This window comes from Neophocaena asiaeorientalis, unplaced genomic scaffold, assembly GCF_003031525.2.
Source record: "Neophocaena asiaeorientalis asiaeorientalis breed wild unplaced genomic scaffold, Neophocaena_asiaeorientalis_V1.1 scaffold489, whole genome shotgun sequence".
NCBI classification, from domain to species: domain Eukaryota; kingdom Metazoa; phylum Chordata; class Mammalia; order Artiodactyla; family Phocoenidae; genus Neophocaena; species Neophocaena asiaeorientalis.
This window is the reverse complement of record NW_020174791.1, coordinates 44,338-71,791: the sequence shown is the minus strand read 5'-3', so window position 1 is coordinate 71,791 and position 27,454 is coordinate 44,338. Positions and strand designations below refer to the sequence as shown.

Genomic DNA, 27,454 nt, shown 5'->3' with positions numbered 1-27,454 from the left:
AAAAAAAAAAAAAAAAAAAAAAGCTCGCCTGAGCGGAGAAGCTGCCAAGCACGAGGACGGCCCTCTCTCACAGAAAGAGTCACAGGAGACCTGGGCGTGGGTGACAGAGGCCTGGATCCGCGGCCTCGCACTTGGCCGCGGCTGTGAATGCAGAGGCGGGGCCCCATCCAGACAGGCGCCGACCCTGCCTCTGTCACCCCGAAGGCCTGCACAGCATCACCCCACCTGCTGGCCCGCGCCTGCCACTCGCTGCAGAACAACCAGTTTTAAAAAGAAACAAAAGCCACGACACTTTTTTTTTTGTTCAAGGACTGCAGGACGTACAGAGGAAAGCACAGCGCTGCCACGTCGTACAAGTGTGCCGCGCGCAGCATAGGTCCTCTGCCTCACAGCCTCCCTGTCTGGGTATCTCAGGCCCCTTCCCGCGAGCTTATCTCTCTCTTGCAGGCAACGTATGAAAATGACAATTTAAGATAACGCATAATGGAGCTAATCTTTCTTCTGAAGATAAGATTTTAAAACCTGGAGTCACTGCACATTTGTGGGCTGGTGAATTAAAAATAAAAATAACCAACACAATCTTGGAAGCAGAATGCTTACAGCAACTCCCCTCAGTCGTAGGAGCTTTTGAATAATGCCTGCTTCTCACACACAGCTCATTTATTTCTCCAGAACCTAATTGAGTTTTGCCGTTTCCATATTGTCTGTTTTCCAGGCTGCCCGGGATCCTACATTTGTAAACAAGGGAGCAGAAGCCTCAGACCTGGCTTAATGAGCTCCGCGCTCACGCCTGCTGTTCCGTCCCAGCCCTGCCTGCCCCATGCTGTCGGCACAGGTGGAAAGGGCCCATGGGGCTCAAGGTCTAAAATCAGGCTGGGTTGTAAGGAATGGAAAATTCCCCAATAAAACGACAGAGAGGTTTGAGTCCAGAAACCTCAGATGGCTTGGTGTTGTCCCGCTTTCAATCCTTCCTCAGTCCCCTCGAGGGGGATGGAGTGGGCTTGTCACTAGCCCCACGGGGGCTCACACTGGCCTCTGCCCTGAGGCGGGCACAGGCAGGTATGCCCGGCCTAACGTCCCCTGTCCCATCAGGGTCCTCAGTGGAGCCCCCAGAATGTCCAGGCAGAACCATCCCAGCCACACCCAGCCCCAGCCCCCTACCCACATGGAAGGAGGACTGGGGCTTTCCTCAGCGTCTCTGACGAGCAGCTCTTGGGACATCATCTGACGTAAGGTCAAGGTGCTCGGCTCTGAACAAGCACGTCCCTCTGCCCCTCTGTTCCCAAGCTGTGTGGTGCGGAAGTTTAGGAACAGTTCTCTCTTCTCTCCTCCCCAATGAGGCAGTGCTATGAGCTGAAACTCCAGATGAAACTCTCCCGAAACCAGTCATCTTATTTGAGGATCGTCACAGCGATGCCCCACGGATAGTACCAGAAATAAAACGTGGGCAAGACGGAGACAGCTAATAACACCAAACCCCGACCAGAAATCAGGAACACCAAACAACTGGTGCCAGGGCAGGCTCAGTGGTCAGGGGAAGATGCTCGGCGGTCAAGGGCAGATGCTCAGCGGTCAAGGGCAGATGTTCGGCGGTCAAGGGAAGATGCTCAGTGGTCAAGGGCAGATGCTCAGTGGTCAAGGGCAGATGCTCGGTGGTCAAGGGCAGATGCTCGGTGGTCAAGGGAAGATGCTCAGTGGTGAAGGACAGTTGTTCAGTGGTCAAGGGCAGACGCTCAGAGGTCAAGGGAAGGCTCAGTGGTCAAGAACAGATGCTCAGCGGTCAAGGGCAGATGCTCGGTGGTCAAGGGCAGACGCTCAGTGGTGAAGGACAGTTGTTCAGTGGTCAAGGGAAGGTGCTCAGTGGTCAAGGGCAGATGCTCAGTGGTGAAGGACAGATGCTCAGTGGTCAAGGGCAGACGCTCAGTGGTCAAGGGAAGACACTCAGCGGTCAAGGGCATACTTAGCAGTCAAGCTAATGAGAGCTCTTCTGAATTCCTACTGAGTGCTGATGCCCACGACGTGACCACTGTCCTGAGGGGGCTCATATCCCAAATGGGAAGAAGAGTAGCCACCCAGCAACAAGGGCAAAGCTGCCAGGGACTCTTACCCACGTTAGCCAAGGTCAGGTGCAGCTGGCCCTTCACCACCGTGTGGACGTTGATGGGCTTGACGCAGCCAAACCTGGTCACGTCTCCACTCACCACCATGGTGTCCTGTTCGTGCTCTGTCGCCACGACCTCAAGCTCATGCGAGACCTGAACGGCTGGGCGCCCTTGGCGGAGGAGGTGCTGCGGAGGAGAAAGGACCGGTCAGAGGGCGGCCGAGGCAGGGGCTATCTGCTTCCGAAAACCCAAGTCCCTGCTGTCGGGTGTTTCCCCCAAATCCTTATTAACAAAGTGCATCCCGATTCACCCACTGAGCAAACCCCAGGGATGCACAAGTGGGCCTGGCAGCCACCTGCGTGGAACCCCCTGCACACGGAGAAGATGAGAACACAGCACAGAACAAGGGGGAATGCTGAGGAAGCCCAGCTCCGCGTTGGCGGGAGCCCCGAGGAGCCTCCACTGGGCCCCTCAGGACGAAGGTGTGCCTCCAGGCAGGGGCACGCCAGGCCCGGGTGGGACACAGGGGGCTTCAGTGTAGCAGAAAGGCGGGCAGCAGGTGCGAGGAGGGGCCGTGGGGCGGACGGAGCTGGATCAAGAGGGTCCTTTCCGACCCCACTCTTCTCTGCTAACCAAGTTTAACCCTTCAGAACCCTCCTGAGCCCAAGAGCGAGTGGGGCTGGCCGGGAGGGAGGGCTGGGCCCCTTCTCCTGCGAGGCCCGGGCACGTCACCAGGCCTCTTGACCGTCACGCGTAAATGGAAGCACGGGGCCACGTTCAGGTCCTGCTTCTGGAATTCTGTCCCTGTCCCTCCAGCACTTGTCCTTTGCCTGTCTCTGGAGTGGACACGCCCAGACCAGATCCCTCCTGAGCGGGTCTGGGGCTTCCAGCTCCGGAGACCCTGCTTGCTCAGCAGCGCTTGTCCACATAACGCCAACACGTTCACGGGCCAGGAGCCTCGGCAGCCAGACGGGGTGAAGACCCCTCCAGAGGGTGGCCAGTCAAGGCAAGGAGCGACGCCTGGCTGCCCCAGGAGCAGTGATGCCAGTAAAAACAGGGTATCGCGTCTCACCTAGGAAACTGCAGAGGTTTTTTTTCCCACCCTGTAAAGGGTGGGAAAGCAGGCGCCTTGGTCATCTTCCGGGAAGAGCGCCGTGCCGGGCCCCTGGGCCCCCTGCCCGAGGCTCCATATTTGTGCACCCGTGACTTGGAAACGCAGCTTTGGGGCGTTCTCATTTGGGGAGAAGATGATGGAGTCAGACCTGGGCTGAAAGCCTGGTCCCAGCACGACCCAGGACTTCGGCTCCATTGCTGGACACGGGGATCAGGGCAGCAGTCCCAGGGCCGGGCTAAGGACACCGCAGCAGAGTGGGGGTGCAACCAGGCACCGGCAGCGACCACCGCGAGATCCCAACGATGCTGGCGCTGTCACCGCTCAGGAAATGAGCTGGAGGGGTGAGCCAACATGACCCTAGGATGTTCCCTGCAGTGTTTCCACCAGGACAAGGCGCTTAATTGTCCAACAACGGGGGACAGTGCGATGAGCTGTGATGCGTCTGGAAACGCAGGAAATAGCCACAGAAGGCCACGTAAGCACCTTGACAGCTCAGGACCTGGACTTACACAAATTTTCCATCTTTTCTACATAGATGTTAAAGTGAAGACTTGCTTATTTTTAGAAAGTAAAATTCCATTTTATTTAAACCACTTCTGTGTCAGTAAACCGGACAGCACTTGTCAAAGGGGCTCTTCATGGAGGATGAGATCAAATAACCCCTCCATGCGCTTCGCTCGCCCCTCCCTCCCCTCGCCTCGCCCCGCCCCGCCCCTCCTGCCTTTCACCTCACCCCTCCCTCCCTCTTTCTATTCATCCATTCTCAGCCATGCCCTACCCACGGTGGCCTAGGACTGTGCTGGGGAGGGGTCAGTGGCCATCCCATTCCCACCCTCCATGACATCACTGGCCAGCGTAGGAGACAGACGTGCCATATCCATGATGACCTGGGGGGGCCTGAGGAGTGAGAACACCAGCCGACACCGGCTGAGTCCTCACCAGCTGTGACCCCGCCCCATAACTCTTTGCACACTGCCCCCCAGCTCCCTCCACTGTCCTGAGGGCCTCAGCCCCTCAGGGAAGGGCCCCGAGCCCCAGTGGATGGGACAGTTATAGCCCGGGTCAGCCACCAGAGGAAGGGAGGGACGGAGGAGCAGGCAGCCCCCAGAGGATGGGGGGCACGGGGCCGGGGCCGCTGCAGTACAGGAGCCACGAGATCCTCGCAGGCGGGGTGCTGAGGGGCAAGGGGGGGACGGGACCGGATCTGCAGGCCTCAGTGACCAGCCATGCAAGGCTCAGGCAGGGAAACCAAGGGGGCCCGTGGCTGGAGTCCAGAGGGAAATAGCTGTGTGGGATGAAGGAAAAGTGAATGAAGGTCAGAGAGATTCCAGAGCTGCAGCGATGGTGCTGTATCCTCTCCCCCATCCACCTCAAGGCAGGGAGGAAAACTCTCGGGACAGCATGTCGGCAAGTGGATGTGGCCCAGTGCCTGGCCCAGAGGCCGCCATGTGACCCCACGTTGACCCTCTGGGGTCCTGGTCACACGAAAGGGAAGGTTTGGGGAGAAACCCTGGGAAGAAAATTGAATTAAGGCACGGACTTCAGTTTTAGAATATGAGAATGGGAAGCACAGTTAGAAAACGAATTAGCTTCTGATTCTAGTTAGAATGAGAGAAGCACAATTCATGGAACTGAGAACAGGCGTCAGGAAACATTTTCCCACCCCATCATTCATTCATCCTGTCCTCCGTCCTGAGGGCACACCTCTGATGGACCGGCCAGGCTCTTGGTGAACAAGCCTGATCCCGAGCTGCTCTCAGGAAACATCCATCTTCACCGACAAGGGAGCAGAGGTGACGTTGCGGGGTGGGTGGGTTCACAGGAGGAACTGATAACTGGGTGGATGCACCCTAGCATGATCGAGCTTAGACTCTGTGAACATCCTTTCCTTTGGGGAAGGAGAGGACTCGGCAGTGTCTTGGATTTGTGAACCAAGAAGCCAGGCCCCTGGACAATGCCCAGGGCTGGGCGATGACCCACACTGCTGGGCGACAGACCTCACAGAAAGGACCGCGGGGAAACGTTACCTTCATCTGAACGGCGGCGGATCCAACGAGAAGCAGGGAGTCTCCATCCCAGATGTCGATCTGCAGGGTCTGCATGGCCAGGTAGCGGGCAAACCAGCGCTGCTCCCCGGGTCTCAGGAATCCAGGACCCACCAGGTACTTCAGCTGAAAGCCCGGAGACCCTGTGCAAAGAGGCCCCAAATGTGCCCAGAAGTAATTGGAATCATTTATCACCTTTACACTTGGAGGAGTTTCTGCTCTGGTCATGATGACTAATTTCTGCTTCTGTCAGAGTTACAGCTTAATAAATACATTAATCAAAACATTATAAAATATCTAAATTAACAACATGAAGAGTGGTGTTCAGAAGACTACATTTCTTTCCAATGTACACAATAAGCTCCTCCCCAAATAAGACTGACGCTTTTTACCAAGTCCTAGTGAAACAGTCTATGCTGGATAAGGACAGATGCCCCGACGGGCCGGCCAGGGAGTATGACTCTGGGCGCACAGGATTTAGGGAGAAATGCTGTCTATATCTTCTGTCAAAACGGGTGGTCACCAGATAAAGAAGATGCGGTACACGTACACACTGGAATACTACTCGGCCATAAAAAGAGAATGAAATGATGCCATCTGCAGCAACACGGATGGACCTAGAGATGATCGTACGAAGTGAAGTAAGTCAGACAGAGAAAGACAGATCTCATATGATATCGCTCATATGTGGAAGCTAAAATATGACACCAGTGAACTTATCTTCAAGACAGAAACCGGCTCACAGACACAGAGAACAGACTTTGTGGTTGTCAGCGGGGAGGAAGGTGGGAGAGGGACGGAGTGGGAGTTTGGGGTTAGCAGATGCAATCTATTATATACAGAATAGATAAACAACAAGGTCCTAGTGTACAGCACAGGGAACTATAGTCAATATGCTGTGACAAACCGTAATGGAAAAGAAGATGAAGAAGAATGTATATATGTACAACTGAATCACTTTGCTGTACAGCAGAAATTAACACAACATTGCAAATCAACTCTACTCCAATAAAATTCTTTAGAAACCGGGGTATTCACACACAGGAGCATGGAGAGCTCAAACTGAGACGCAGCTCAGCACACGGTGCCTAGGCCACCCCGATGCCTCCCGCCCCAACGCGCCCAGGAGCCCCACAGAAGCACAGGCCTCTCCAAGGTCGCTCCTGGTGCCAGGCTCATCACGACGAGACAGGAGACAGACTGCAGCCCCCGCCTTCACCTTTGCGAAGCGGCATCACCATTAAGCCTAAATTGGCAAAGATGTCATCGAAGTCACCATTAGTTAAAGTGCAGGGACAGCAATGCAGGGGAAACACACTGAGAACAACATTTCTGCCCTTTCCGTCAATAACATAACAGTATTTACGTGGCCCCGCTGAGCAGAACGCTAACCCCAGGGAGGAAGGCGGACGTTTGCTCGGCAGCCCAAGCGGCCCCGGGCAGGCTGAGACCCTCGCCCCGTGGGTGCCCACACGGCGCCCTCTCCGCTGTCCTCAAGGCCAGGACAGTGCGGTCGGCGGGAGCAGTGAAGCAGGTCCGGACAGGACCCAGCTCGGGGCGCGGGGGGAGGGCCCCCAGTGGGCCCAGGGGATACAGAGCAAGGACCGGCGGGGCCCTGGCTCCCACCACGGCTGGAGCGCTGACAGAAGCGCCCTCCAGGATGGAGGGACAGGCAGCAGCAGCACAAAGACCACGAGAGGGGCTGGAGCGACGCTGCACACAGCAGGCCAGGCCCCAGTGTCCCAAGTCACAGGGCCCGTGGAGGCCAAGGTCACGCACCACCCCGGCCCCCAACGGCCAGGTCTGAGAACTAAGCGGCCTGCAGCACCTGATCAGTCTCCCGACACCCACCCTGAGGCTGGCTCATCCAGGCGCAGTGAGGACTGGAATGAGGACCAGGGAATGAGGAAGGTCGAGCTCGCAGCACCGACGGCAGCGCCCACCTGCTGGGTCCCGCTGGGCTGCAAGGAAGGGGCAGCGGCGGCACCGGCCTCTGATGTGGGCCAGACCGTCGGCTCCAGGTGCACACGGACATGACCGTGTGGGGCGACCCCCAAATGACACCCGCAAACACCCTTCCCTGGGCGCCCTGCACACTCACCCCAACACCTCCAGTCCCACAGAGCCTCCACCCGAACTTGCACTCGCACCTGAACGCAGTAGGTCCCAGCTGGACCCCGCGTCTTCCTCCCCAGCCAGCTCCCCCTTGCGTCACCCCAGAGTGCCGCCCAGCACTGCGTCCTCCCGACGCCCTGGCTGGGCTCCATCACCACCACATCCCGTCAGCTGCCGGGTCCCCTCAATACGACCATTAATTCACACGCGGCAAATGTCCCAGGCCCTGTGTGGGGTCGTGTGGCAGGACAGGATGGACAGGGTCCCTGCCCTGATGGAGCTCACGGTCTCGGGGGGACACTTTGAGCCCAGAGCTGACAGTGTGCTGAGTGTCGCACACGGGGGCCATCCTGGTCTGGGCACAGTCCAAGGCCCCTCATGCTGAACCCTCCCAATTCCTCCCCACTGTAGGCTCGGACCCCTTTGCTCCTGTACTGACTCCTCGGTGGCCTTCCCTGAGGTCCAGGGCCCCCACAGTCCATCCCATGGCACTGCCAAAGCGTCCACAAAAGGAATCCTGTGTCGTCTCCACCCCACTCAAAAACCTGCAGTGGCGCTGACCACTGACTCCTGGGGGTAGTGGTACCACCCCACAGGGTCTGCCCAGGCTCCCCGGCTTACCACCCTCACCCCTTCACAGACGCCGCCCAGCCCAGCTGGGGTCCCTGCTGCACCTCAGTCCTGCCCCACCGCCACGGCCAAGTCTGGCAGATGCTCTGCCTCCAGCTGGACGGTCCTCCCCCACCCCTCTTCTCAACCTCCACCCCTCCTTCGTGACAAACACCTCCTGCTCCGTGAAGGTAGCCACGACTCCTCTGATGACAAACACTTTATAACACTACAGTCTACAACGCATGATGAATGTGTAACAGCTTGGAGTATCTATGCACCAAATAACAAAGCAGAAATCCAGAGATGTAAGAAGAAACAGATGGAAACACAATGACAGTGGAGACCAAACGACCGCTTTCCTTTCAAGGCAGGTCAAGTGGACCATAAATAAGTAAGGATACAGAAGACCAGACCAGCTAATCCATAAGGCAGAGTGTATGCATACACATACAACATGGTACCCCAGTAACAGAGAATATATCTTTTCAAGTATATTTGGAACATTAATAAAAATTTACTGTCTATTTCACCACAAAGAAAACCTAAATACGCTCCTTAAAGTAGAAATATTACAAATAATATTCTCTGATCACAATCCAACAAACTAGAAATTGGAAAAAAATTTCAAAACAATTCACTTATTCTTAAATAATTCTGTGTCAAATGGAAAACACGATCAAAACAGATTTTTTTAGAATAATAATAATGAAAATACTACTTATCAGAATCACCAAAACATAAAGCAATAATCAAAGGAAAATTCATAGCCTTCAATACTTTATATCCACAAGAACAAAAGAATTAAAATAAATGAATTAAGCAACTCAAACAAATTAGGAAAATAACAATAGAGAACACCAAAAAGAAAGCAGAAGGGGGGTAATAATAAAGGGAAATGCAAAACCTAACTGATTAAAAAACAAGAAAATAGCAAAACCTATTTAAGGTACACTTATGTGCCTTCAGAAGACAGGGAAGCAGAAATGAGCAGATGGGAAGACATCCCTGCTCCTGGGCAGGTCCCCTCCTGTCCTTCAAGGGCGGTTCCCCTCTTGTTCATCTATGAACTTCTCCAGAACCCCAGATAGAGCCTAACAAGTTCACATAGAAAACTAAACCAGCAAGAATGTCTGGAGAACGGTGCAAAAAAGAATAGCATAACACCTCTGATCAAAGAGCGCGACCTTCGTGTGTAGACAGACAGTCTCATGAAGAGTCTGGTGAACTACAGCCCACAGGCCAACCCAGCTGGGAGCTAAGAATGGCTTTTACATTTTCTAAGGTTGTGAAAAACAAAAGTCAAAAAAAGAAGAAAATGATTACAGAGAGATCGTATGTGAACCCAGAAAGTCTAAAATATTTATGATCTGGACCTTAACAGAAATCCATTTGCCAACCTCTAGTCTAGTGGAACAAGCAAGAAAATCCAGAATGACACCCAAGTAATACAAAAAAGTTTGCCTTCTGATAAGGGTGGCTCTCAAGTCACTGGGGAAAAAGACAAACGTTTTAATAAATAGTACTGGGTCAACTGGATAGACATTTGGAAAAAGATAAAACTGATCCATGTCTGCCATCACACAGCAGGATAAACTACATAGAGATCAGAAATCTAAACGTAAAGAATGAAACCTGTAAATCCTAGAAGAAACCATGCACAAATCTCTTGCTGAGCTAGGGGAAGAGAAAGACTTTGCACCTGTGACTCAAGAATCTAGAAGCAATAAAAGACTGACACATCAGACTACACGAAAGTAACACCTTTACATAGCAAAACCCATCATAAGCAAAGCAAAAAGACAAACGAGAAAGTAGGAAGCATATTTGCAATGTATATCACAGGCAACAGCTAATCTTCCTAATACAGTTCCCAAAACAGAGGACAAAATAGATGAAAAATCTGATAGAGAAATGGAAAAAGATATGAAAAGAAGTTTGCAGACAAAGACAAAAGATGCTCAACTTCACTCATTACAAGAGAAATGCACATTAAAACTTCATTAAGATCTATCTCACATCAATCAGAATGTAACAACCTATTTTGCAGAGGAGGCCAAAAGATCTCAGGCTAACAGAGAGGAGGTGGTGCTGTCTATCAACACCACTGAAGCCTTTTATCCTATAACCCCACTGCCAGCAATCTGCCCTAAAACATACCTCCATACACAGAAAACACGAGAAACACAAGGTTACTCATTGCTGCATTACCTGAAACAGCAGAACCCTGGAAAGACCCAAACCTCCGTCAGTAGGACGATGGCTAAATAAACCACAGAACCTGCACCCACTGTAGGACGACGTAGCCGTAAAAACAATGCAGACGGTTTCCACATGGAGTGGAACTCGGGATGGAAAGTTAACTGAAAAGAGCACAGTGAAAAGGTGTATTTGGTATGCCACCTACTGAATAAGAAAAAACAAAAAATAAAAACGTAAATATTTGCTTAAGCCAGAAGCTAGAAACCTGGTCACCCCAGGCCGGTGGGCAGGTGGGGGCTGTCTAGAGGGGTGAGGGTCGAAGGGAGCCTTGAGTGCTCACTCAGCTACGGTTTTATGTTTGGGGCCACGTAAATACTCCAATCAGAAAGGAAAGAAGGCAAATATGAAATTGAAAACAAACTGAAACCAACAAATTCGACTGAACATCAAATAGGCAACATAACTCCATAGAGAAAAGAATGAACACAAGGGCTTTGGGCCACACGCACTCACGCTACATCCTCGGTGGGACACAACCCAAGACCAGAAGAACACAAAGAAACCTGAACTTTTGTCAGCCATGTATCGTTAGTATTCAAACCAGCGGTATAATTTTGAAAATACATTGTGTAAATTATAAGGGAAAGTAAATAAGTAAATATATTATCAGGAAACACGATTTTCGGTTTAAGAGGAAAGAGATACAAATAAAATATTTTAGGGAAAAGCCTCTAAATTTAAATTAGAAATATCAAGGTGAGTTCATGTTTTAATATACATGTCCCAGCTCTGCCCAGGGAAAGGCCTAGAAGCAGTTGAGACCCCGATCAAAAGTGCCCGGATTGATGGGCTTCCCTGGTGGCACAGTGGTTGAGAGTCCGCCTGCCGATGCAGGGGACACGGGTTCGTGCCCCGGTCTGGGAAGATCCCACATGCCACGGAGCGGCTGGGCCCGTGAGCCATGGCCGCTGAGCCTGCGCGTCCGGAGCCTGTGCTCCACAACGGGTTTTAAAAAAAAAAAAAAAAAAAAAAAAAAAAAAAAAAAGTGCCCGGATCGTGATCTTTAGAAAGCACTCGCAGTGGGAGGCCAGGCTCCCGGGAGAAACGGGTGTCCGGATCTGAGGCAGAAAAAGCACAAGGCGAGGCTGGACACCTTTGCTCCAGAAAGGGAGGAACTGCCCAAAGTCCAACCAGAGCGTGTCAACAGACTCAGGCCAACCCGAAGGGCTACAGCTGGCCAAAGACGAAACAAAGAGCTAGGATACACAAAACCTGAACTGTCACTATTAGAGTAACTATTACAATAAGTTCTTACCCTGAAAATTAGAAATTAAAGGGAAAGTATTTAACATTTGTTCTGCCTTTTTTGGAGAACAGATATGTAGTTCACTCCTGGTGGATGAGAGAAAGTCTCTTTCTATAGAAGAATGCCAGCTCATAAAGGGAGACCAAATGATAGCATTAGAAGAATCACCATCTTGAAAGCTCCATTTAAATAGCTGATCCAGGCAAAGCACAGCCGAGGATGTTAGGACAGTAGGTGAAGGGCTGTAGGGGTCGGATATTCACACGAAGCCCAAGAACAGCCCCAAGAAGTCTTCCAAGTGCAAAGGCGGAAGCGCCTACCTCTTCCCACTGGAGACACCTGGGCGGGTGCCCCTATCAAGTGCTCACACTGGCACCCTCACGGTGACACGGCCTAACCTCGGCGCCTCCGATGGGATGCACGGGCAGCACGCGGCCTCAACGATGAAGAGTTCGCACCAAATCCAGGATGGGACTGAGCCCTCAGCCCTGCCCCCAGTGGACGAGAACTACTGAAGACGAACGAGGTAGACAGCCAGATGAGGAAACAATCAGACACATGGAATGTGGGACATTCTACAACTCGCTCAGTCTCTTCAAACAGGCACCAACACGGGACAAAGAATGCAGGGGACAAGTCTCAGTGAAAAGAGACTGAACACATGACTACAGGTAATACATGGGCCTGGACTGGATGTCAGAGCAAAACACAGCTATAATGGACATATGAGGGGAAATGGGAAAACTTGACTATGAAATTCTTTATAATCTTAAGTATGATAACAGAATTGTGTGTATAGAAAAGGACGTCCTTAATTTTTTATAAATTTATTTATATTTTATTTTTGGCCGTGTTGGGTCCTCGTTGCCGCACTCGGGCTTTTCTCTGGTTGCGGTGAGCGGGGACTACTCCTTGTTGCGGTGTGCGGGCTTCTCATTGCAGTGGCTTGTCTTGTTGCAGAGCACGGGCTCTAGGTGCACAGGCTTCAGTAGCTGTGGCACGCGGGCTCAGTAGCTGTGGCTGGCGGGCTCTAGAGTGCAGGCTCAGTAGTTGTGGCGCACGGGCTTAGTTGCTCCGCAGCATGTGGGATCTTCCCGGGCCAGGGCTCGAACCCGTGTCCCCTGCATTGGCAGGCGGATTCTCAAACACTGCGCCACCAGGGAAGTCCCAGATGTCCTTATTTTTAAGTAATGTGTGCTGCTATATTTAGAGGTAAAGTGTCACCACGCCTGCATTTTACATTCAAATGATTCTGAGGTGGGGGGAAAGATGAACAAAGAGATAAAGCAGGTACTCCCAAATGCACCAGCACAACTTCTGTAGCTGGGGACACGGAATTAGGGCACCTGGAGAAGGCACAGGAAAGACAAGATCCAGTAAGGAAGAGGCGATCAAGGTTGTACTACAGGGTCCAGACCTAGACGCTGGTCTGGTGGGAGATGCCCCCTTGGCTGGGATAACTCAGGGGCGGGAAGATGGACGAGAGTTCTTTAGGACAGTGGATGCTCTTGGCTGACCCAGACTCCAGCTCTCACACTAGGGAAGACCCCACTAGACAAAAACACCAAGAGACGCCTGTTAGAAAAACAACATGTTAGAAAAAGAACAGGCAAGAATGCAAGGGAAATAACAAGGAAAGGCGGCCCCGTGCATGTGGTATGGAAGGACGGGGACCAACACAAGCAGATGAAACGGCCACAGACTTGGGGGAACCTTCCTGAAAGGAGCGGGGGACAGTAGTAAGTGAGGAAGTTCCAGAGGCACATCCCACTCTTGAAGAAAAAGAGGAAACCAAAGGAATTCTACTCACAATGTAGAACAGTGACTAGCGTGGCAGAGGCAGCCACCAGGCCCACGGGCCTCAGGTTCCAGAAGCTGCAGTTGCTCCCGCTGGACCAGAGGTGGCAGCCGTTTGGCATGAGCCTGCTGAGGGCTGCCCACAAGGACGTGTGGGAGCCACATCATGGACTCTGGGCACCAGGACGCAGACCTGGAGGGGAAGCGGCGACCCTCCACGAGAACTGGTGGTCAGGGCTGCCAAGACTGTAAACGTCCAGACTTGGCCAGAAGACAACAACGTCTCAAATGCCACTTTCCATAAGTGGGTCCATCCACCAGAAAAGAGCAATTGTGTGGCAGAGCTGAGACCAGGGCTTTTGCTCTCTGGCCTCATGCCCCCCTGCGTCTCTGCTATCATCTTTGGCAAAACCAAACTTTGGATTCTGGGAACAACGTTTTGCTTAAAATAAGTATTCCAGGCTGAGAAGTGACTCACTTCGTAAGCTTGGTGGGCGTGGAGCCACTGCTTTTAAAATCTTTTATGTCCTATTAACTCTCTGCATTCTTTATGAAGGTCACAAACCTCAGTCCCTACCTCACAGGATACACAAAATCAATTCCAGATGAATTCTAGATCTGAACATAAACAGGGAAAAAAAGACTTCTAGAAGGTAACATAGGAGGATCTCTTCAAGACTTTGTGGAGACAAACTCATTTTGGGTGTAGCTCAGGAAATCTGCCCATTAAGGAGAAGACTGATAAATTGGACGTAATTTTCATGGAAAACTACTGTTAACCAAAAGATACCATTAACACAGTCAAAGGCAAGGCACAGAGCGGGAGGAGATGTTTGTAACATCTGAAGAAAGACTGGGATCAGGATATATATACGTAACACCTACAAACACCGAGAAACAGACAACAGGATAAAAAATGGGCAAAGCACTTCAAAGGAGGATCTGCCGAAGGCGACAGCGTGTGGAAGGTCATCTGTCAGCCAGGAGATGCCGGCACATGCCCACCAGCAGGTCACGTGAAAGAAACAAACAAAGCCACACACATTACACAACCAGCAAGGACACAGGCAGTTCAGACTTTCTGTCTACTCCAGCGGGTGTGTAAGCTGGACCTGTGCTGCCCCGGGACCCAGCAACTTCAGTCCCAGGCACAGACCAACACAGATGCACACACCAAAAGAATGATCGTATATGATTAAAAAGGCAAGAGAGAGCCGGTACTGGTGAGCGTGTGGAGAAAAGGGAACCCTCGTCCACTGTTGCTGGGAATGTTAAGTGGTACAGCCACTATGAAAGCCTCCTCCAAACCTTTTTTGGAGGTTCCTCAAAAAACGTAAAAATAGAGTTACCACATGATCCAGCAATACCACTCCTGGGTATTTAACCAAAGAAAACAAAAATACTAACTCGAAAAGAAATCTGCACCCCACCCCCGCCATGTTCATTGCAGCATTATTTATAATAGCCAAGATGTGGAAGCTACCTAAGTGTCCACCTATGGATGAACAGTTATATATATATGTATATATATAAAATATTACTCAGCCGTTAAAAAGAAGGTAATCTTGACATCTGTGGCGACGTGGATGGATCAGAGAAAGACAAATACTGTATGATTTCACTTATACGTGAAATCTTTAAAAAAAGAATCAGGCTCGTTAAATACAGAAAGCAGACTGGTAGTTGCAAGAGGTGGGGCGGGGGGTGGGCAAAATGGGTGAAGGGGGCCAAAAGGTACAAACATCCAGTTATAAAATAAGTAAGTCACGGGGATGTGATGCACAGCACGGTGACAACAGTTAATAATAACACGGTGCTGCGTATTTGAAAGGTGCTAAGAGAGTAGATCATAAAAGTTCTCGTCACAAGAAAAACAGAATTTTATAATTATGTTCAATGATGGATGCTACCTAGACTTGTTGGGCTGATCATTTCACAATGTTTTAAATATGTTCATAGCAGCATTATTCAAAAGAGCCAAAACCTGGAAATGATTCAGAGGCCTGTGAACAGCAAGAATGGGTAAACACTGTGGAATATTCGGACAACGGGTTTCTATACAGCCAAGATCACGGACAAACTACTGCTACATACAGCAACACGGAGGAATCTCCCAGACATGAGGTTGAGCGAAAGAAGTTAGACTCAAAATGGTACGGATAATATGACCCGTTTAAGTTCAGAAAACAGGTAAAACTGGGCTTCCCTAGTGGTGCAGTGGTTGAGAGGCCGCCTGCCGATGCAGGGGACACGGGTTCGTGCCCCGGTCCAGGAAGATCCCACATGCCGCGGTGCGGCTGGGCCCGTGAGCCATGGCCGCTGAGCCTGCGCGTCCGGAGCCTGTGCTCCGCAACGGGAGAGGCCACAACAGTGAGAGGCCCGCGTATCGCACAAAAACAAAACAAAAACAAAACAGGTAAAACTGATGCAGAGTGATAGAATTCAGAAGAGCAGTTACCCTTGGGGGAGGTCAACAACTGGGGTGGGGGGTTGCTGTGTAATTTCTACAGCCCCATCCAAATTGGGTGGTAGTTACACAGATGTGTTCACTTTGTAAAAATTACACCTTTTACAAAAATTAACTCAAAATGTTAATTTTTGTAATGTAAAATGCAAAACCATCAAACTCCTAGATAACATAGGAAAAAACCTAGGTGACCTTTCAGATTTGGTGATGCCTTTTTAGCTACAACACCAAAAGCACGATTCATAAAAGAAATAATTGATAAGCTGGATGTCATTAAAATTTAAAACCTCTGCTCTGAGAAAGACACCATTAAGAGAATGAAAAAGATAAGCCACCAGCTGGGAGAAAATAGTTGCAAAACACATATATGATAAAGGATCTGTACCCAAAATATACAAAAAACTCTTAAAACACAACAAATATGAAAACAAACAATCCAATTTAAAAATGCGCTAAAGATCCGAACAGACATCTCACCAAAGACGATATGCAGATAATAAGTAAGCAGATGGAAAGACACATAGGGAATTGTAAATTAAAACAATGAGCTACCACTACACACCTACTTGGATGGCCCAAATCCAGGACACTGACAGCATCAAATGCTGACGAGGATGTGGAGCAGCAGGAACTCTCACTCACTGCTGGTGGGAACGCAAAATGGTGCAGCCACTTTGGAAGAGAGTTGCGCAGTTTCTCTCAAAACTTAACATACTTTTACTATACGATCCAGCAATCGGGCTCCTAGGTATTTACCCAAATTAGTTGAAAATGTATGTCCACACAAAATCCCGAACAACAAACTGGCAGCAACCAAGATGCCCTTTGGCAGGTGAATGGATAAGTAAACTGAGGTACGTCCAGAGTATCATTCAGTGACAAAAATAAACATGCTATCAAGCCACGAGAAGCCATGGAGGAACCTTAAATGCGTATTACTAAGCGAAAGAAGCCATCTGAAAAGCATACCCTATATAATTTCAATTATATGACATCCTGGCAAAGGCAAAACTATGGAGACAGTAAAAAGATCAGTAGCTGGCAGGGTGGAGCATAGGGGATTTTTAGGGCAGTGAAATTACTCTGGGTGATACTGTAACAGTGGATATATGATGCTACACATTTGTCAAGAGCCATATAATGTACAACGTGGGGAGAGTAAACCTTAATGTAAACTCTGAGCTTCAGTTAATAACACTGTACCAATATTGGCTCATCATGAACGTAAGAAGTTGCTAACAGAGGAGACGCGGGAGGGTGGGAGTATATGGGGCTCTGGGCTAACGGTTCAGTTTCTCTGTAAATCTAGAACTGCTCTAACAAATAAGGTCTAACCATCCTTAAAAATTCACGGGGCCCCCCTGGGGGTGCAGTGGTTGAGAATCCGCCTGCCAATGCAGGGGACATGGGTTCAAGCCCTGGTCCGGGAAGATCCCACATGCTGCAGAGCAACTAAGCCCGTGCACCACAGCTACTGAGCCTGCGCTCTAGAGTCCGTGAGCTACAACTACTGAGCCCGTGCACCACAACTACTGAGCTCGTGCTCTAGAGCCCGTGTGCCACATCTACTGAGCCCATGAGCCACAACTACTGAGCCTATGAGCCACAACTACTTAGCCTGGGTGCCACAACTACTGAGCCCGTGTGCCACAACTACTAAGCCCACGAGCCACAACTACTGAGCCCATGTGCCACAACTACTGAGGCCACACTCTAGAGCCCGTGAGCCACAACTACTGAGCCCACAAGCCACAACTATTGAGCCTGTGCACCACAACTACTGAGCCCATGCTCTAGAGCCCATGCGCCACATCTACTGAGCCCGCGAGCCACAACTACTGAGCCCATGTGCCACAACTACTGAAGCCCACGCACCTAGAGCCCGTGCTCCACAACATGAGAAGCCACCGTAATGAGAAGTCCGCGCACCTCAACAAAGAGTAGCCCCCGCTCGCCGCAACTAAAAAGAAAGCCCACGCGCAGCAGCGAAGACCCAGCACAGCCAAAAATAAATAAATACATTTATTTTTAAAAAAAAATTCATGGAATGGTGCACTTTGTTGTATGCATGTTATATTTCAACAACAAAAGAAAACGTCTTAAGTGAGGCCCATGAAAGACTCGGTGCTGAGCCAGCTCAACCTTCTGAGGTCTTGAGGAACCCGGTCCATCCGGCGAGAACCCCCAAGTCTGGGCTGCCAAAGGAAGCCCAGATCTGCTCAGTCAGAGGCATCTTTGGCCAAGACTCAGCGGTGTAAGAAATTGCAAAGCCTTTGTGGACTCTGAATTTTAATTCACCATGACAAGAAAATTTGATTCTGGATTTTAATTTCTTTGGACTTCCACTTGCAGGGAAATTTAATTTTTGGACTAATTTCTCTCTGGGCAATTCATAATGGAAAGGGGTTTACAGTCAAATCAGGAGCATCTCTAAGTGGTTGGCCTTTTTTATTGAATTATCTTAACACTATCATTTAACCTCATTGCAGAACCTCCGATGAGCTCCACTGGATCAAGTGACTGGATAGCATTTAGCACGGGAAACAGAATAGGGAATGAATGGTCAGCAATGCATGCAGAGGGGCCCTGAAATCCATGCATTATTCTGATCCATTTCAGAGCCTTCTGGGGACATAGGCTAAACTATCCACTGCTGGTCCTGGGGGGACTGGCAAAGGAAAGGTGGTACATTTGGGAGCAGTGGTCCCAGGAAGGCTCCACTGCTGGTCCTGGGGGGACTAGCAAAGGAAAGGTGGTGGGTTTGGGAGCAGTGGTCCCAGGAAGGCTGGCAAACAACCCCAGTGGTGACTGGTCCCCTCCCCCAAGGAGGGCCACAGCCCCACTGGCCATAAACTCAACGGTTATGTGAGCTGAGAGAACAAAACGGAGGAAGGTTGCAGGAACACATCGTCCCCAGCCCCACCTCCGTGCAGAGGGACGGCCCGTCCACCCTCTGCCCAGCACACCCTCTTCCCAGAGCAAGGGCAGCTCATCGACTGGTGGGTTTGGGGGAAGAAGCAGAGCGCAAGCTTCTCACCCCTTCCCCTTTCTTTTCAGATTTGTCCACAGGAAGAGAGGAGGCCGGGGTCCACAGGCAAGCGGGGGGGCGCAGGTTCAAGGTTGACGGTGGCTGCCCAGCCCGACCTCTGCCTGCCGCTCACCTGATGGGGGCCCGGCCAGCACCACGGGCTCTCGGGCTAACCCCATTCCCACAACGGCTCCGACTCTCCGCACTGATTCTGACCCTGGACGAGGGAACGGAGCATCACCTGCTGCACCCATGACTTCTCGCACCCAACGATTCGGCTGACCCTTTCCACTACTTCTTTGTTTTCCAAGCATTTATGCTCATTTTCTAATTTCTTTCCTTCTACTTTATTGGGTTTGCTCTGGTTTCTTTCACCAAACTTCTTGAGCTGAACAGTTAGATCAGCGTGTTAAAAGATACTTTCTTCTTTACCAACAACATAAGCATCTGAAGCTGCTAATTTCCCTGTAATTTTACCATTTTACTTATTAGCTTTTTTTTTAAGTTACTTTTTATTGGAGTATAGTTGCTTTACAATGTTGAGTTCGTTTCTACTGTACAGCAAAGTGAATCAGCTATACGTATACATACATCCCCTCTTTTTCGGATTTCCTTCCCATTTAGGTCACCACAGAGCATTGAGCAGTTTCCTGCGCTATACAGTAGGTTCTCATTAGTTATCTATTTTATACATAGTATCAATAATGTATACATGTCAATCCCGATCTCTCAATTCAACCCACCCACCCCCTTCCCCCTTGGTATCCATACGTTTTTTTTTTTTTTTGCTGTACGCGGGCCTCTCACTGTTGTGGCCTCTCCCGTTGCGGAGCACAGGCTCCGGACGCGCAGGCTCAGCGGCCATGGCTCACGGGCCCAGCCGCTCCGCGGCATGTGGGATCTTCCCAGACCGGGGCACGAACCCGTGTCCCCTGCATCGGCAGGCGGCCTCTCAACCACAGCACCACCAGGGAAGCCCGGTATCCATACGTTTGTTCTGTACGTCTGTGTCTCTATTTCTGCTTTGCAAATAAGATCATCTGTACCATTTTTCTAGAGTCCACACATATGTGTTGATATACGATATTTGTTTTTCTCTTTCTGACTTACTTCACCCTGTATGACACTCTCTAGGTCCATCCACGTCTCTACAAATGACCCAATTTCATTCCTTTTTATGGCTGAGGCCATTTTACTTATTAGTTTTGATATGCAATCTTATTTTGTCATTCAGTTTTAAGCCGCCATTTCTACATTGATTTCTTCATTTATCTAGGGAAAAATTAGAAATACGTTTTAAAATTCAAAAAAAGCCAGCAGTTTGGAGCCTTCCAGGGGGAGGGCGGTGAATGATTTCTGACCTTGAGGTATTACGGTCAAAGAATGCTATAAAATTAGATTAGATATAGGGTCTCTTGGTATATGGCAGTACCTGCTGGGTGGCCTAAGATATATACACGCATCTATGAGTAATCAGTTTTCATAAGTTTCAAAGGACACTTGAAAATAACACATATTCTCTAAATTGGCTGTACAGGTTCTATAAGATCATCTCTTTAAGTTGTATTTTATAATATTCTCATTAATTCTCTATCTGCTTGATCAATCAATTTACTGACAGAAGCGTGTCAAAACCTCCTATGATTGTAGGTTGGTCGGTTTCTCCTTATAAAGTCCATCAATTTGTCCTTTATCTTTGGCAGCTGTGGTTGTTAGAAGTTCACGGTTTCAGAATCATTTTTTCCTAGTGAATTATTCCCTTAATTATTATTTAATGGGCTTCTTGATCCCCAGCAACGCCTTTGCCTTTTGTCACTTTTGTCTGATGTTAATATTGTTAAACTAATTTCATTTAATATTTTAACACGTCTTTTTCCACCTGTTAAGCTCTACTCAAGAGGCAGCAGTGGTTCAGACCCCAGGTATGTGCCTTACGAGCCGTGCGACCGGCGAAAGACAGGACAACCGGCCACCAAAAATAACAACATATTTGGTATGTTCAGTCCACTGCAGTTTAAATCCATCAGTTGATAATGATATCAGAAAAAAAAAGCCATTGGCCCCACCCTTGAAGGATGCTGGGAACTGTCTCACTATTTTAAAAATTAGCAAACAAAGGAGAAGAAAATCAAGCATTATTCTGCCTTCTCTATATGAATCGCACCTCAAGGCCACCAAAGAACTGGTGAGGAGAAGTTTCCTTTTAAGGAAGCATTCAGGCTGATACACGAAGAAGCGTTCTAGGAGTAAAACATCACCACTGTGTAGCCTTGAGTGAAGGGATCACTCCATAAGCAGCAGTCTGGATGGTCACTGATGGGGCATAAGAAGCAACCCAGGCCTCGTGCTGCTGCAGAGATGGGGACACACCACCAGCAATACAGACGCCTTGCCCCAAGCCAAAAGCACGCATCTGCTCACACATCTAGATCTAACTCCAATTTGCAGGCAAAACAGGCGACAGAGGAGCACCGCAGATGTCTTCACTGCGCCGCAAAACCGAGGTGCAGACACTGGGAGGCTCTAGGGCACCAGCAACGTGGCGACTTCAACAAATAAATTAAAGCGACAAAACAGAGACAGGATGGTGATGACGGCTGTAGGTAGAAAGAGACTGGAGAGTCACACCATCCCAACGTACAGCCCTTACTGAGATCCCGATTTGAACAAACTATTAAAAAACTTTATGAAGTTACTGGGGAAATGTTAACATTGGCATTAATTTTAGATGGGGTAATATTATTGAGTTTATGTTTTTTAAAAAAGACTCTACATTTTTAGATCTACACAAGAAAATATCTATAGATGAAATCATATAACGTCTGGAATTTGCATCGAATAGCCCTGGTCTGGGGAGGGACCTGGGCAGGGATGTCACCGATAACTGTCAGAGGTATGTGGCAGGGGCACTGATTTACTGCGCTGTTCTCTCAAACTGTGAACGTGTTTGAAGTTTTTCACTGCTCAACATTTTCTAAATAAGAAAATTCTCAAACAAAGCTTGGCCCTGGATTTCGCATTTGCCGGGGGGCCAGCGCTCACCCGCATCAAAGGAGCCGTCCTTGTGAATGAGGACGAGGAGGTGGGGCAGGGAGGCTGAGCTGCTCTTCCCGGCCTCCTCCAGCTCAACCAGCTGCAGCCGCGGCGTTGTCTCGGGGGGGAAGCGGTAGAACTGGAAGGTGAAATACACAGTCTGTGGCCACGGCGCTGCCTGGTCGTCCTGGGACACCCTGGATCCAACGACAGCTCCGAGTTAATCAAGGGTCCGGGCGGAGAACCCGGCCTTTTGTCACACACTCGCAGGGAGACAGCAGGTGAGAGGCCGCCTCGTTCATCCACACCAGCAGCCCTACTGTGACCTCGGGGAGCCCACTGGGCATCCCCCCCCCAACTTCAGGCATGGCTGGAGAGCCCAGATCTCGGGGCTACACCAGTACCCAAGGACAGGGCGACACTCTGTCCACGCTGTAACTAAGGACCACAGGAGATCGGTCAAAGCATGTTTTACAGCATTTGGAAATGGTAGTGGGTGGGTCCCAGCCAAACGAAAATAAAGACAGAGGGCATTCCGCAGTCCCGTTAAGACCTGATAGTAGTATTCTGCCAGAGCCACAAAGAAGTTCTTCCTCAATGCAAGAAATGCGAAAGCCAGGAAAAGAGCAACAGACCAAATATTCAAGAGTTTACCTGCTAAAGGCAAGAAACTGTAGCACTATCTCGTTGCTTTGCAGACAGTCTGATTCTTCCTTCTGAGGGTTGAACTTCACGGGATCTGTAGGATCCACGGCCTCGGCTGGTTGCTTGTTGGCGTCCAGAATATCGGGAAAGCCGGCAGACCGCAGCAGCGCTAGGGAGGCTCGAGACGGCTTCCCTCCAGAGCTGGAACAGAAGACCTCCTGAGCCAGCCTCCAGGAAAGGGCCAGCCAAGAGGCAGGACCCGGAAAGCCAGCTCTCTAGGAAAGCCCACCGTTCAGGGGGTCGAAGGGTCTTGACCTCACAGCACTTGCCCTGGGCCCTCCCAGACCTGCCCCTCACCTCCTGGTCCGGGCTCCCACGATGATCGGGGCGTGCACAGGTGTGAAAGGCAGCTCCTGCAACTGCTCAGCAGTGGATGTGCCCGGGACCAAGGCCGTTTGGCTCAGGTCAGCTTCCAGGTGAGAGATCCTGCCCTCCAAGGGGAACTCCTGCCGAACACAATGGGGCCCCAGGTGAGGCCGACCCAGGCACCAGGGATGCCTGGACTTGGGGCTCGTGGGTGAACTGCCTCTGTCACATTGCAAATGGAAACACAGGAGGCTCAGCTGCACTGGAATTTCAGGTAAGCGATGAATAATTTCAGTATAAGAATATCCCATGCAATATCTGGGACACACTTATACTGGAAAGTATTGTTTATCTGAAACTCAAATTCACCGGGGCATCCTGTGTTTTATGTGAGTCGAAAAGCAACGAGGAAGGAATCATAATTTTTTGAACAGCCCGGTAGCACAGGAGACATCTGCTGCCTGAGAAGGCAAATTAACATCAAAACCACGTCTACGGAACAGAAAGACGAAACCATCTCCAATAACGCTAGGGAGACTGTGGGACGGAGCCCCCGAGCTTGTGTAAACGCTTCCCTGTCCCCATGTCACCGAATGCTCTAGGCTTTCACCGGCACCCTCCGTCCACCTCCGTCTAAAGGAAGAGCCTGACGGGGTCTGGGACGCTCTCTCTCCAACTGGCTTCCCAAGCTTCCCGTTTCATTTAGAAGGAGCCCCGCATGACCGGAGGCAAGGAACACGGGCCTCAGGCGCCGGTAACAGAAGAGATGAAGGCTCTTCATAATGACACGGGCCCAGATATATTTTAGAATCGGGCATTTCACCGTGAGGGTTTTCAAGGAAGTAATTAAATGGAACCATTTTTCCTCAACAGACTTCCAAGGCAAGACTGAAGTTTGCAGGTGAACCAGCAAACTCGACGTGAGTCCCCCGAGTTCAGTAGAAGGAAACAGGCCTATTTTAGCCCACTAGCTCCACTGGGATCGGGGATGGTGGGCTTCACAAACTCTCCTCCAGCCGCTGGGCGAGCGTCCTGGAGGGGGAGCTGGCAACTTGGATTGACCTCTATTTACATCTCCAGCGAAACTTCCCCTTTCCTCTCATGTTCAGAGATCTAAGGGCGCTTTTACTTTGTCTTCTCCAGTAGAGTAAAGCCTACATCAAGCCCTGTGGCAGGAAAAGCTCCCAGACCAAATACCCTTGGTCACCGAGACGGATGGTGGCAAATATCTAAAGCTGGAAGGAGGTGATGTCCAGCCCCCATCCCAATGCCCGCAACACAGAGAACCCAGGAAGGTCTCGGTCACCTCACCAAGGACCAGGGCAGCTCACAAAGTCAGAGACTTCCACAGAAGTCAGGAGTTTGGAGCCATTCCCCGGAAGGAGGCAGGCGCGAGGAGAGGCAGCCTACTTACCCCCGGGGCCAGGGAGAGCGTGGGGCTCCCCGGTGGCTTTGAGGAGGCTTCGGCAGAGCAGCGCTGAGCTGGGGACTGTGGGGAAGCCGCCAGCTGGGAGAGCGACAGCTGAAGGCAAGAAAGCTTGGGTTAGACGACAAAATGCAGCCCAGTACCTTCCAAAGCCCCTCCCACCGCCCGCTGGCACAGGGCCCTGGGAAGGAAGGGAGGACTCTGATGCGGCCACAGGGAGCAGTGAGGTCTGGAATGACCTGGAACCCGGCATCACGTCTAATTGCTTCTTCTCTAACTACCGAGGAGGGCAGTTCTGTGGTTCCACCAACATCGTAATATTTGAATAAAAATATTATTAACAAGGAAAAGCAAGTGGAGAAGGGGAAATGGCCAGGGAAGTCGAGTGGGTTCTCTGACACTCGGGCTGCAGGGCCGGCTTGTCTCTGAACCTCTCTGGGTTTCACCTCCACCTCTGGACTGAACTTCTCCAAGACCCCTTCTGATTCTAACCACCCGTGTTCCTACGACATGAACCCGCCCGTTAAGGCAGTGACCATGATGGCAGCTGACGTGGGCCCTGGAAGCCCCACTCCACCACTTCACTGCCACGTGACGTGGGCAAGTCGCCTAATTAACTTGGTCTTGCCTCCGTCTCCTCACCTGTAAAATGGGGGTGCTAACAGTACCTAGGTCACAGGCCTACTGTGAGAGAAAGGGCTTGGCAAGGTACCCGGCACACGGTCAGGTAAATGTGACTAACGTGAGGAAAACGAACGTTGCACTAAAAGGCCGGTGTGCAGAGGTGGAGGGCCCTCGCTCTGCTGAAGACCCGTCTCTCAAATCCTGGTCTCTATTTATGATGTACACGTTAACAAATGAGACGTCTGTCATCAGCAGTGACAGCTGGCCCGGGGGGGCGGGGGGGCGGAAAGGGCTGGTGCTGGTACAGAGAAGGACCCAACCCATGATGAGGTGTTGAAGAAATGGGCGAGGGCCACTGGGGGATCCGGGCAGCATCTTAGGGGCAGAGAAGAATTTAGGGTCTGCTCAGCTCCCCTCAGAGCCCACAAGCCGCCGTGAGCGCCTCCTGCCTCTGGGGCTGGAGGTGCTGCCCTGTGGCCCCTCAGCACTCAGGGGCACCATGCCAACCGCTGGAGGGAAAATGCTGGGACAGGCCAGCAGGGGCCGGGAGGCTGTCCCCAAACACATGTCTTCGGGCAAACACCACATTCACTTCTGGTCCAGTTTCCCAGCTGCACGGTCCACATTAAAGCCACATCCTGGGGACAGCCCTGGATACCGAATCATTCAACCTTTCCAGAAAGTCAACGTCCAGGGTGATGTTGGCAGACAAGGTCATCAGGACAAGCCAACTCTGACCTCATTCAAAAACCACGCTGGCCAGAGCCAGCCCCGAGCCACGGGCAGACCCAGCTCAGGATCCCTGAGGGGCGGCCGCAGCTCCTAGCACCGGAGGAGACGTCTGCTCTCCGACAGGCCCACCAACGTGCTGGCCTCTGTCGGTGCCGCCCTGTCCCCTCCAGCACCAGCTGCTCAGCGCACCTGCCCGGCTGCTGCCTGGGGAAGCCACGGCCTCACCAGCGCCCTCTCCTGGCAGAGGGTCAGGAGAGGAGGCTGCAAAGAGCGCTGCTCCGTGTCCCAGAAGGGGAAAAAAGGCCATTCAGTCCTGAAACATTCCCAGCCGTCAGACATAATTGCGGGAGAACACATCAGCTTGAGCGCGGACACAGGCCTTCCATGGCAACTGGAGGATCATTAACAAGCAGCAGAAGCCACGGCCCTGACAGCCGGCGCTGGGAGCAGCGCACTAGGGACCAACCGCAGAGACAGGCAGGAGGGCGGCTGAGGACACCTGCACCTCGACACCTGGGGGCCCCTCCCCTCTGGCTCACTGGGACGCTTCCCAGCCCTCACAGGTAAACAGGACATCAACTGTTCTTAAAGATGCAAAGGGGACTTTCCCGCCCCCAGAACCTTTAAATACTTGACTGTGGAATTCCGAAACAGGCCTCTCGGGCCTGGACTTACCCCTGGTCCCACTGGCGAGTCCTGGGGGGTGGTGAGCCCCCGGGGCGGTGGTGCTGGCAGGCCTGGAAGGAAGCACAGGGGCCGGGGAGGGGCCGTCAGCCTGGGTGGGGCAAGGGCAACGGAGCCCGGCTCAGGCAGGCCTGGCGCGAGTCTCCCCTCGATGGTAACGGGTGCTCGGAGCTGGGCAGCGGCCACTGGGCAGCCCCAGTGCTTGGCGAGCAGACCCAGGGCGCTCGTCCCCAGTCACCGCCTGCAGGATGGAGCCCGAGCTCGCTGCCCACTTCCTCGGCCTCCTCCCTGCTCACGAGGCTCACTCCGTGTGCGCTCAGGGAGATATGAGGCTGTCAGACACCTGAGGCTCCCCTGCGCTCACCTCAAGGTTCACCCGTCCTTTCCCCTACTCACCCTCCCCTGCCTTCGTGGGGCCGGGCTCTGATGCCTGCCTGGGCCGGTGCTTCCCTGGCAGGGGCCCACTTGCTGTTCTGTTACGTAAGAAACTTCTAAACAGACGCACGCACGGCTGGGCGCTCCGGCTCTCCCATCACTCACAGCCCGTCCCCTGAGGCCCACTCACTCTAGGGGTGTGAGTGCAGGCATGTTCATACCGGGAATAGTCGAGGTCGGTCCTCCACAGGGTTCCTGGAGCGAGGGCCAAGGGCGCCCCTGCCCTGGGTGATGCGAGGCTGGGAGGTGCCCAACTGCGGAGGGAGCAACCACTCCCACGGCGCTGTCCCCACCCGCCGAGCACGGTCACCGCACAGTGGCCCGGGGCAGGACCGGGCTGAGGTCTGCCTGTGCTGCTTCCACCCCGATCCCAGGCCCTGCACTCCTGTCTAGGAGTCCAGGCGTCACTCTAGTCCCTGAAACCCCCAGACTCCCAGCACTGTGCTCCGGCGTCTGGGGCCACCCATCAACTCCCCCTCAGCCCATATACGCGCGCTTCTTCTGCCGTCAGCCGCCAACATCACCGCCTCCAGTCAACGGTGGGGCTGCCCGCTGATCGGGGCCCATGCTGACACGGCCCCCTCCGCTCCCCTGAAGGCCCAGGTGGGACCGGGCACCTATCCGAGGTGACACGTCTGGTCCCCCTGAGGACCGCGCCTTCCTAATGCACCTCGGTCCCCTTCACAGTGACCCGACTCTGGCCGCTGCGTGTGGACGCAACCGC

At 51.7% G+C, this 27,454-nt stretch overlaps 1 protein-coding gene across 1 annotated transcript in view; it reads right to left on the bottom strand.

Moving 5' to 3' along the window:
- Positions 1-27,454, bottom strand: part of NPHP4 (nephrocystin 4) — a 71,679-nt gene that overhangs the window by 17,739 nt on the left and 26,486 nt on the right. Inside the window, exons 4-10 of the mRNA XM_024760185.1 lie at positions 26,287-26,348; positions 24,244-24,351; positions 22,821-22,969; positions 22,473-22,664; positions 21,828-22,015; positions 5,244-5,404; positions 2,108-2,288 (exon numbers count right to left, since the gene is read on the bottom strand). Of these exons, the coding sequence (XP_024615953.1) occupies positions 2,108-2,288; positions 5,244-5,404; positions 21,828-22,015; positions 22,473-22,664; positions 22,821-22,969; positions 24,244-24,351; positions 26,287-26,348 (1,041 nt within the window). The remainder of the gene's footprint in view (positions 1-2,107; positions 2,289-5,243; positions 5,405-21,827; positions 22,016-22,472; positions 22,665-22,820; positions 22,970-24,243; positions 24,352-26,286; positions 26,349-27,454) is intronic.